The 12,050-nt window shown below is 48.5% G+C and overlaps 1 protein-coding gene across 4 annotated transcripts in view; it reads right to left on the bottom strand.

The window, feature by feature from the left end:
• The window catches only part of Rufy1 (RUN and FYVE domain containing 1), a 35,226-nt gene that overhangs the window by 7,244 nt on the left and 15,932 nt on the right, over positions 1–12,050 (bottom strand). For all 4 annotated transcript variants that reach the window (XM_019207444.2, XM_019207443.2, XM_019207442.2 and 1 more), the window contains 6 exons: positions 11,657–11,722; positions 8,753–8,822; positions 6,110–6,211; positions 5,374–5,490; positions 4,628–4,795; positions 963–1,060 (listed from right to left, as the gene is read on the bottom strand). In XM_019207444.2, coding sequence (XP_019062989.1) covers positions 963–1,060; positions 4,628–4,795; positions 5,374–5,490; positions 6,110–6,211; positions 8,753–8,822; positions 11,657–11,722 — 621 coding nt within the window. The remainder of the gene's footprint in view (positions 1–962; positions 1,061–4,627; positions 4,796–5,373; positions 5,491–6,109; positions 6,212–8,752; positions 8,823–11,656; positions 11,723–12,050) is intronic.

Below are 12,050 nucleotides of genomic sequence, written 5' to 3' on the forward strand. Positions count from 1 at the left end.
TATCAACCCACCAAAACAAAACAAAGCAAAAAAAAAGATAAAAATTTTTTGAGACAGGGTTTTGGTATGTAGCTCCTTCAGGCTGGTCTTGAACTCACTATGTAGCCCAGGTTGGCCTTGAAATCGTGGCAATCCTCCTGACTCAGCCTTCTGAGTGCTGAGATTATAGGCATGTACCACAGTGCCCAACTGTAACATTGTAAGAAAGCCTGACTGATTATGTTTTTTGTTTTTCAGTTGTTTTTGTTTTTTCTTTTTTGGTACCGGGGATCGAACTCGGGTCCTTGCATTTGCAAGGCAGGCGCCAGAACCACTGAGCTAAATCCTCGGCCCTGATTATGTTTTTCTGTTACAGATGATGCTGTTACATCTCTTTGCCTGCCCCAAGGTCTCCAAGATTTTTGCCCATGTTTCTAACAGTTGGGTTATTTTGAGTTAATTCCCAGAAGAGCTGTAAAGACTGAGGTTTGCAGTTTTCTACCAGATGTCTGGTTGCTCCAGCTTCATTCTGAAGACCGCAGTCCCTCCACTGAACTGCACTGACAACTCTCGTCAGAGTCACCTGGCAATATCTGGGTAGGTCTATCAGTATTTCTGGACTCCATTCTGATCCAGGGCTGACCTGATTATTGTTTGTTCCATCTCTTTTGGGGATAAGGGTCTCACTATGTAGTCTGGGCTTGAAGCCCTCTGGCCATAGCCTCCCCACTACTGGCATTCCTGGTGTGGCAGGTCTCATGTGGACTCGCAGTGCGGGAAGCTCTCGTGACCAGGTCCTAGCCCCTCGTGGGCAGCCTGACGTGGCGGCCCTTGGCTATGAGCAGAGCTGCCGCACCCCACCCTCTCTCTACTTGACAGGCTTCTGCCCGACAGAGGCGGCCACCCCACTGGGTCTCAGCAGGTTCCTGGCCTAGAAGTGCTCATGCTCCTAGGGATGGCCTCGTTGCCAGGGAAGCGATTACCGCTCTTCCATCTGCTTCATGCTGGACAGAACTTGATTGGTTTTTCCTTCAAAAGATGTGATGGCTTCGTTCTTCTGCTGTAAACTGCTCTCTGCATTCTACAAAAGCAACCAAAGAGGTTTATTCGCTGCCCCCAACCTGCTGTGCATCGCAAAGGGGTACAACTGCTGCCCTTGCGTCTTGCACTCAGGGTGCTTTGGTACTCGCTGCTCTCCCGAGGACTGGAAGACGAGCGGGGAGATGCACTGTGCGGGGCGCTGCAGACACAGGCGGACCCTGCCCCCGCAGCCCTCCTGCGCAGACCTCGCTGAGCCCGCGGCTCCAGGGCCACTGCTCTGCTCCCCACTGGGCACTGGCTCCGCGTGAGAAGGGACCGGGCATGCTCGGCGGTGACTTTTTCTGAATTCCCAAGAAACTCAGACATTAACAACAGAATGACTACTAAAAACCCGTCACATCTGTAAACAGCATATTACCAAAGATTAATTAGCTGAGAAAACAAAAGCTGGGCACGGTGGCACACACCTGTCATCACAGCCCTCAGGGGGCTGAGGCAGGAGGATCACATACGTTCGAGGCGAGCTTGGGCTACGTGATGAGTCTCAAAAAACAAAACCAAAGCAACGAAAAATGAAAGAAATTACAAAGTACCAAGCTAAAAAAAGACCAGCGATACTGACTACACTGAGGACGCACAACTTTACAAAGCTCGAAGGAAGAACTACAGTGTGAGGCACCACTTCCTGTACGTCCTGAGGCATCTGGATTTTAGACGTGACAGTGTGGAGGACGTGCACACACGTTTATACAGGTGAGTATCATTTCTACGGTCCTGGGGATCAAACCCTGGGCCTCACACATGTCAGGAAAGCTCTCTAACACTAAGCTACCCCCTATCCTCCTAAAGTACTTTCTGTAATTGTTAACTTTAAGCAAATTGTTCTTGTATGAAAAAGAAAAGTGAGTAAGCACCCAGCTCACAAGGCGAAGATGAGCATTACAGAGGCTGGTGGGGTATCCTGTGTTGACGCACGGTCCCCCGACACCAGTGTGTGGCCACCAGTCCAGTGTGGTGCCCACACGGACTGCGAGGGTTCAGTTCAGACAAGCAGTGAAGGGCTAGCCAGCCCTCATTTCTTTTTTTTTGAGACAGGGTTAGGGCAGGGTCCTCCTGCCTCAGCCTCCTGAGTACTGGGATTACTAGTGTATGCCACCGCGCCCCACCTGCCCTTACTTCTGACACCGGTGGGGAGTCACACTGTCACCACCCTCTACTTCTGCAGACTGAGCCACGCAGTCTGACAATGGTGCTGAAGAGGCTGAGATGGGACGCTGCTCAGCAGGGTAGGGGCACGCAGCCAGCACGGGGCCACCAGTGCTGGGACGGTGGGATGGGCCAACACTCCTCATGGCCTCAGGAAATAGCTCTGCCGACACCCTGACCCTGGACCTTTCTCTTAAACCACCCAGCTGGTGGACCTCATTACAGCCGCCCTGGCACCCTACTGCAGCCTGCCGCGACGAACAGAGCCGGCAGTAACGAGAGGCCCACCCGACAGGAGGGACCTGAGAGGGCTTCGATGTTCCCGACCCTCAATATACGACAGAGGCAGCAGCACCTGTCAGTGAGGAAGGACGGATCAGCTCTTCATGACTTGCTACATGCAGAGAAATGCAACTGGGGCCCTAAGGAAGCCCACGTGCGAAGCACACTTCAAAGGTGTTAAAAACCTGTATAGAGGTCCGCAGATTTAGTTCAGTGGTTCTGCTGCCTGCTTTGCAAGCATAAGGAACCGAGTTCAATCCCAGTACCAACAAAACAAAACAAAACAAACAAACAAAAAGAACAAAACATGTGCGCCAGGGCTGGGTGTAGCTCAATGGCACAGCACTTGCCCAGTATACTTAAGGCCCTTGGCTCAATCCCCAGCATTGCAATTTAAAAAATAAAACAGAAAAACCTACCCCTGCATGCAAAAGGTGAAACTAGCACAGAACATCTTTGACACCCAAAGAAGGGCATCTGAAACAAAACCCCAAACTGCAGACCATAATCTAAAAAGTCAACACAACTGGCTAGAACAAAGATAAGGATTTAAGGTTACCAGAGGGCAGACGAGAAGAAGATACTTGTAATATGTAAACCAGTGAGTGAATGAAACCTAGACTGTGTGTAGAACAGCTGCTAATCAATAAGGGACACAAAGGAAACCCTAGAAATACATGGGCAAAAAGAGAATCCCCCGGGTGCCCAGGGGACAGAGACCAAGGACAGCCAGCATTGCCTATACCAGTGCGCGTGGAGAATACTGCCCTGGCGGGAGGACCAGAGCTCACACAGGGCACCTGGAAACACACACAAGCAACAGGTGCTGTGGAGGGCAAACTGGAAGCCCAGGGAGATGGCAGCCTAATTCCACTCTTGTAAAATTAAGACTACAGACTCAGAATAAACGTATATTTTAGAAGGACAACTACAAACAGAAAAACAAACATGTTGGATGTGCCAACATCAGGTTACTCTAACCTGATCATTACACACGACATTTTTAGAATGAAATATCACACTATCCCTAAATATGTTCAATTACTATGTGTCAACAAAATATTTAAAAATATACTCAAAAAGAAAAAAAAAAGCCTAAGATGTTGGCTCATGGGGAAACAGGACGGGAGGAGGAAATAAATGAGAGGTATTTTTATCTCCATGTGCTTCACACTGAGGTTCTAATGGATTTAGTCCTGTATTCGGAAGCCCAAAGAAGAATAGTATGTGTGAAGTGATCCTACCAGGAGCAGAGAGTGACTGGATCGCCCTGGGTTCAATCCCCAGCATTACAAGTACAAACAAACAAGACACCCTCCGAATCCCCCAGAATGCCCACTGATTATGTAATAGCTTTTCATTTTAAAGCAGAATTAGTTTCTTAGTACTGTCTTCATCATCTTAGTACTTAGTACTGTCACATCATTTTTGGCACAGATATTACTGGAAGTAAGAGTAAAACTGTGTCCATGGGAAATGAACTATGTCTGTTTTGGCAATAAAACAGGAAACAGTATTTTAAAAAAAATGTTTTGAGGAGGACACAGGATGGTGCCCTTCTGGGTAGCTTCCAAGAAGGAAAACTTCTAATTATTATTATTATTGTTATTATTATTTTTGGTTTTTTGAGACAGGGTCTCACTATATAGTTGAGACTGACCTGGAACTCACTGTGTAGCTCAGGCTGGTCTCGAACTCACTGCGATCCTCCTGTCTCAGCCTCCCGAGTGCTGGGATTAGAGACATGTGCCACCACGCCCAGAAAAACTTCTAATTTTCCCTTGACCACTTGGGAATGACACAGGACAGGCAAGTAGCCAGCTGTGTGGCCCGAGACCTAGCCAGATGAACGTCACGGAGTGTGGAAGGACCATGCCAAACGCTGTCCTACTCCCCCATTCTCTGGTACACAGTCACTCACAGGAACAAAAGGCACAGGCAGCAGGGCCTAGTCCAGGCTCAGATTAAAGAGGCGGGCAGCAGCCGGCTTTGGGCTGTACGCCAGAGGTGTGTGACTGAGCCCGTCCTGTCCTGCATGCCCGCTTCCCTGCACTTCTCAGCTACCGCCGTGAAGACCAGGCTGACAGCAGGCTGAGATGGACACAAAGCTGAGCCCCACCTGGACTTTGTGGAACATCTGCAGATTAATGGCCTTGACCTCCTCCAGCTGCTGGCGCAGGGCCACCAGGGTGTCCTGCTTCTCGTGGGTGTCCTTCTCCAGCAGTTTCATGGCGATCTCCATTTCAGTTTTCATTCCGATTTGTAACTCCAGTTCTTTTTCCAGCTCCTTTAAAGGACATTTGCAAGGAAAATGGTGTTAAAGTAGACTTCAGATACTTATTACACTGATGTTGCATCCCGGGCCATGACTGAAGGGGCCCAGCCTCACTAGGGTGGGTCTTCTCCCTGTTCCACGCCACTCAGTTACAGCAGGCTCCACATCGAGCCAACAGAAAGCAGATCTGGCAGGTCAGGGACTCGGCTCAGCGGTTCTGCCACCTGCCTTGCAAGCGCAAGGGACCAGGTTCAATCCCCAGTACCAAAAAATAAAAAAGTCACCGTAAAGAACTTGGGCTGCTGCGACACAGACTTCATGGACACACACAGCCCAGAGGTTACACCTGAGAGAACAGTGCAACGCTGCTGAAGATACTATGAGCCATTTTCACAGCACCTCTCAAAAATGTTGATAAAGTAGCTCAGTGGTTCTGCTGCCTGCTTTGCAAGCACAAGGAAACTGAGTTCCATCCCCGGTACCAAAAAAAAAAAAAAAAAAAAAAAAAGCTGATAAAACGGGGACAAAATATAAGTGACAAAGCAGAAGTGCCCCACGCACGGACTTCGGGACACGGCAGCGTCACTCACCAGCCGCACCTTCTTCTCCTCCTTCAGCTGCTTCCAGACATCGCTGTACATCTCGTCCAGGCCTTGCCGGGTCTGCTTGTAGGTCTCCAGCTCAACTCTGGTGTCCTGCTTGGTTATCTATATGATGCAGGAACACCAGGACAGCAAACTAGGTATGCAGGACAGTATTTAAAAATACGCAACAATTTCTGAAAATATAGGGTAATTTCTGCCTTTTAAGCATGGCAGGAGTTTAAAGTTTGAGAGAGACTGTAACAAGACAACAGACAGTAAGCCAAGAGTGTTTTGGAGGAAAACTTAGATTTGTGCAGCAACTTGATTTGACAACAGGGCACTAGTTCCTGGCAGGGAAAGCTCTCACTCAGCTGCCACCAAGTGCACTTTCATCTAGCACTGAGGGTGCTGTGACCCAGACTCCACCTCACACAGGGCGTCAGCAGCAAGCTGGCAGCTCTGACACGTCTGGGTCCAGGCCGCGTGCAGAGGTGTGGGATGCGGGAGAAGGGAGGACGCAGCCCTTTCGCACGTCACAGGCTGGTCGTTCCTATCTGACATGCAGCTTTCTTCAGGGCCAGAACGGACCCTAAGCCGTTCACAGCCTCCGTGCGGCATCAGGTGTCACGGCAGCCGGGAGAGCACGCGCTCAGGCCACCTCAGACACCGCACTCTGCACACGCGGCCTGGGGGCCCTGGCACTGCCAGACACTGAGCATCGACACGGGGCGCCGTTCCTCACCTCCACACGCTTCTCACTTCTCTCCCGAATCAGCTCATTCTGTTCTCTCAGCTGCTGCTGTTCTTCTTGAAGTGCACAGATCCGGTCTGTCGCAGCTGAAAGCTGATTAAGAAAGACTTCCACATTTTGTATCATCAACATTAATCTTACCATTCAAATGAAATATGAACTAGCTGGCATCATGACGGTTTATCACGTGTCTTCACGTCTGATAATTTATTTTGTTCTTCTTTTGAAGAGGGAATACCTCGTCTAAAAACTGTACACAATAAGATCTCTCTGCCATCACCCTTCTCGCCATCTCTGTGCTGCTCAGAATCTTTCCCCTTTACACAAACAGTAACAGACTACTTCACAGGGGCAATGCTTCAGGGACACGGAAAATTTTAGGAACAGCCAGGTGTGGTGGTGCATGCATACAGTCTCAGCATTCGGGACGCTGATGCAGGAGGATAGCTAGGAGTCCAGGAGTTTGAGGCCAGCTTGGGTTCCATAGTAAGTTCAAGTCCAGTCTGAACTACACAGTAAGATCCTATCTCAAAAAACCAAACCAAAACAAAACCAAAAAAACAGAAAATGCCTGAATGTCCATTATTAGAGAAATGGTTCCACAGGTTTCAGTGGAAGCACGAAACAGAAACACATAATTATTCAAATGCTTACAAAAACTTTTGGTAACTCGACAACGTACTTATGATTTGATACCAATGGAGGAAAAAAAGCAGGTTATGTGGTGTGTTCTTTTTTTTTTTTGGTACCGGGGATCAAACTCGGGACCTAGTGCTTGCAAGGCAGGTGGTGGAACCACTGAGTTAAATCCCTGGCCTTGGTGTATTCTTATGTACAATTTTAAAAAAACTCAACTAGACCAATAATAGTTAAGGAAAGAGGGAGACTAGCTATACACATGACAGAAAAGCTGTCACTTAGCAAAAGGATTGTGGGCTTTAGTTGATTGGCCATTCTTTTTCAGGTTTTTGTTTTTTTTTTGATGAAGAAAAGTATTTTTATCAACGAGAGAGTATAAAAGACAGAATTGAACACGGATCATCAGAGACCAGGCCGAACAGAACCATCCTCTTGCATGGGGTACTGAGGTTGAGGGAAGATGCACACCTGCCTAACGAGAGAGAGAGAGAGAGAGAGAGAGAGAGAGAGAGAGAGAGAGAGGGAGAGAGAGAGGGAGGGAGGGAGGGGGGAGAGGGAGAGAGGAGAGAGAAGCCAACTCGAGCGGCCTGGGGGAAGGGAGACACAGAGCAGCCAGGCCCTCCGCCTTCCGCCCCAGAACACAGCCTACAGAGATAAGCGAAGGCGGAGAAGGCCAAGACCGCCTCTGCCTCAGTCTCAGTACCTGGCCTGTTCCTCCAGTCATCCTCCATGGAGGGAGGGGCCAGGAGGCACTCAAGGCCTCTCTTCTTGTGCCAGCAGGATGGAAAGCCATCAGAATGACCTCCACACACTGGAACTGGTTGGGGTTTCGAAGGAGCTGCTTCAGAGGTGGTGTTAGTTGTCAAAAGGGAAGACACAGGCCAAGCCCTCAGGGACTGTCTGCTGCCCTCGAAGACTCAGGCAGGAGCCTGTGAGGGGAAGAGCACTTTCTCTGAGGTATTTCTCTTATAATCCTTAGTCTAAAGACAGCCCCACTGTTTGGCTTCCCAGTGGAACGAGATCTTCAGTCAAAGCCTTGCCATCTGGTCCAAGAGAACAAAGCAATAAATCAGCCACCTCCGGCAGCACCAACTCAAGGGCCGTCTCAGGCTGATTCATGCGACGTTAATCTGATTTCATTTCACAACACCGTAAAGCATGTCATCACCTAACGTGGAGCAGTAGGGTGAGGCTCAGAGGCCCACCTCTGAGGTGAACTGAACCCTCACCCTCTCTCTGGTCCGGCCCTCACCATCTCCACACCTCCTCACAAATCTGAGCTGCTGCCTTGTAAGTTACTCAGGAGAGAAGTCAGGCTGAGGTGTGCCTTAAAGTGGGCCCTTTTGTCACACAAGTGTGCTTTCGACTTTTCTCTCAGGCTGTCTTCTATCTCTATGCTATAGGGTGATCTCAAAAGCCCCTGTCCTTCCTAACAAAACTAGATGAGGGAAAACAAAGAAACTAGATGAGGAGCCTATAGAAAGCCTCCGGCATATGCTGAGCACCCTCCTCCTGCTAACAGGAGACAGGGTGTGTCCACCAAAGAGACTGCCAGGCAGCGGGCAGCCAGCGGTCCTCCCTGGCCTCAGCCCTCCATCTTGCTGTCCTCTCATTCTTTCTTCCCAGTGAGAAGGCAGAGAAAGAGCAGGCTGCAGAGAGTCTACTCCATGCTCCTGAGCCAACGGAATGCAAGGGGTGGGTCAGGTGCCACGTCACAGAGCGTGGCCTTCGGAGGTGGCAGGGAGGCACAGAGCACGTTAATAAGGAAAGTGGAAAAAGAGGAAGAAGCTGCATTTCTACAGGGGAAGCTGGGCTGCTTCAACAAGAGTGACCCTGACGTAACAGAACCTGTCCCTGACACTGGCTCCCGACCAGTTGTGCCGTCTCACGGGGAGCAACCTTCCTGGCACCACAGCTGTGGTCACATTACCAGCTGCACCATTTCTTTTTCACTGTGGGTCCCTTTGTTTTGCTTAAGAATTTCAATTTACAAACCTCCTCTTGAAGCTTTGAATTCATCTTTTCCAAGCCATCTATCTTGGTCTGAAGATCTCCAACTGTACAGCTATAGAGAATAAAAATATTAGGAAAACCTGAACTTATAAAAGCTGATTGTTTCCATAAGCAGTGAACTACTTTCTGATGAACCTGAAAAGCAAACAATATCCAATTACCTCAGAGCAGATGAGTGTGTGCATGTGTTTTGTTGTTTGCAATACATTTGATCCCTAAAATATGTTAGTCAATCCTATTTTAGCCAATTTGAAAGACATTTTCCCTTCTACGCCACAGGTGAGAAGCAGAATGTGTTCGCATTTATCTATCTAAAATTATCACAACAAGATACTGGTACCTCTGTATGGTAGAATCTAAGGGGATTTATTTTAGCTTTTCATACTTTCACTTTAGAAATATTCCTTAAAAAGCGCTTTTATATGGAAAAATGTAAAAAGCTAATGTGATAAATAAAAAAATAGGAAATAACACACTTGAAAATAGCCCTACAATAATGGCAGTCACATCCTCCACGGACCCTGTGCCAGCCGTCTGTCCTGAGCTCATGTAATGCTCCCCACAGTGTGAAGCAGCAGATCCTTAATGCCTTTCACAGATGATGAGACCACAACTTGACTTAACTCACTCAAGTTCATGCAGCCCACCAGTCTTTGGGTTTTTGAGACAGGGTCTCAGTCTGTAATTCAAGCTGGCCTTGAACTCAATCTGTGGCCCAGGGTGGCCTTGAACTTGCTGTGATCCTCCTGCCTCAGCTTCCAGAGCGCTAGGATTACAGGTGTGTGCCACCACACTCAGCCCCTCTTATACTGGGCTTAAACCTAGGGCCTGGAGCATACTAATCAAGCAGGCTACCACCAAACTGCACCCAGCCTCTTCCTTAGTTTTTAGAGTAGGCTTTGTTAGTTGTTGTTGTTGTTTGTTTGTTTTTTGAGACAGTTGTTTTTCTTGCTGTGTAATTTTAGGCTGGCCTTGAGCTCACTATATAGCCTAAACTGGCCTTGAATTTGAAGTGATCCTCCTGCCTCAGCCTCCCAAGTGCTAGGCTTACACCACACCCAGCTAATTTTTAAACTTCATTTTTAATTTTTTTTCTTCTTGGTTCTGGGGATTGAACTCGGGACCTTTTGCTTGTGAGGCAGGCGCAGTGCCACTGAGCTAAATCCCCGGTCCTTTATTTATTTTTGAGACAGGGTCTCACTATGTAGTTGAGACTGACCTGGAACTCACTAAGTAGCCCAGGCTGGTCTCAAACTCACAGCGATACTCCTGCCTCAGCCTCCTGAGTGCTTGGATTACAGGCATGCACCATAACGCCCAGTACATTATTTTAAACCTTTATTTCATGCCCCGTTTTTATTCTTTTCATACATCTATATAAGGACTGCAAGCGTCCAAACTTTGTGATTCAGGCAACACATCATACTGTCAGTCTGCCAGTAGAAGACAAACTTGGGAAAGCTAATAAATCACAGTTCAGGCACTGGATGGGAAAAATAACATGCAAAATTAAAAAGGGAGGCCAGAGATGCAGTTCAGTGGCACAGCACCTGCCTGGCAAACTTGAGGTCCTGAGTTTGAGCCCCTATACTAAATAAATAAATAAATACATGAAAACCCCAAAAGATGTGGAAGAAATGACGTATTTTAAGAGTACCCAATGCCAACTGAACATCAACTATGTAACTTAGAAAATAATAGTGCTTTAATTATTTTATATTAAAAACAGCAACAATATTTTTTTCTGCAAAAATTATAAATTACAGGAAACAAGAAGGAAACCTGGGCAAACAAGCGCTAAAGAAAAAATGAGGCAGGGCAAGGCTGCACCACCTAAAGGCTCTGAGCTTCGTTTTCAAAGAGCAACTAATGCCCAGGGTGCATGGTGCTCCCAGGGCTTCAGGGCTTCAGAGGGAGCCACGGGCAAGTTAGGCAGGGTGGAGGCTGGAGGGTAAGCGAGGCGCCGGCCCCTGTGTGCAGGGCTCACTCAGTCCAACACTTCCCGGTGATGGGAATCCCAGGTGCCTTGGTGGTTGCCGAGAGGCATCAGCCGGAACTCAGTGTCTGCTCCTTATAAAAACTCACAAGCCGGAAACTGATCCAGGGTCTCTTTCTCAAAAACAGCCACTCAGCACGGTTAGGGAGACTTGGAGAGGCATTTACCTAAGTCTATTTGGGCTTTTTGGTTGTTGCTTTTTGAGAAAGGGTCTCTCTCTGAAATTCAGGCTGATCTTGAACTCACTACATAGCCCAGGCTGGCCTCTAACTTATGGCGATCCTCCTGCCTCAGCCTCCTGAGTGCTGGGACTACAGGTGTGTGCCACCATGGCAGGCTCTCCTTACGTCTACTAGGAAGAGCAGGCCAGCTTGTCTGTTTCGCTGGCTTCTGGGGTCAAGGAGCCCTCCTCGGGGAGCCAACGTGCAACACACCTTCTAGAAGTGGGTTCAGAGAGAGAATAATATGCCTTCCAAAAACATTAGGCCAAGAGTCCACCCCACCTCCCTGCCCAAACCTTGAAGGACTAGTGTTCATGAAACACAGCAGCAGCTTCCCAGCTAAAATTAAAAGAAACTCAAGGTCAATGTGCTTGTGTCTCGGGGCGCACGGCTCTGGCGGGCAGCCGGGGCCTCCCACGCCCACCCTCCTGTCTGAAGGCTGTGGGGCTGTGTCCTCACCCCTTGCTGCTGGGCACTTGCACAGAGGCCAGGGGCTCCCCAAACCTGGCTATCGAGAAGCCCCACTGCTCCAGTCTGCACACACTAATGTTGCTGCAGAGCAATGTGGTCTTTTCCGTTTGTATGTACATGGGGATGAAGGTAAGTTTTAGAAATCACACGGTGACAGGACACTGATAGCAAGTGCTGGCCAGGAGGAGTAAGTCCCACCTTAAGTGCCGGTTAAGTTCTTCCACGTAATTTTTTTGATCGAGGACATCGGTAATTCTTTCGTGCCTTACAAAGAGCATAGAAAATAAGAACATTTTTAAGTTCATAGTTAATAGCATTAACTCCTCTCAGTCCCCCAATCACTCTGCAGAAGCAGCAGTGTCTCCGAGAAGCCAGGCCTCGGGGTGAGGGGGAAGCGAGGCACACACACGGGAGCCCCAGCCTGCAGGTGGCGTAGGTCCTCCCTATTCCACTGGACAAAAGGAGTGGATTTACTCCAGTGAGGAACAAGAGACTTCAAAACAGAAAGCTGAGCCGTCTAGCAGCCACGTTAGACTTTTAACATTCCACAGGCCCTCCCTAAAATTTCTTTTTTTTTTTTTTTTTTAAAAAA

The sequence above is a fragment of the Fukomys damarensis genome, unplaced genomic scaffold (assembly GCF_012274545.1).
Source record: "Fukomys damarensis isolate Sample0158 unplaced genomic scaffold, DMR_v1.0_HiC HiC_scaffold_9, whole genome shotgun sequence".
Classification (NCBI taxonomy): Eukaryota; Metazoa; Chordata; class Mammalia; order Rodentia; family Bathyergidae; genus Fukomys; species Fukomys damarensis.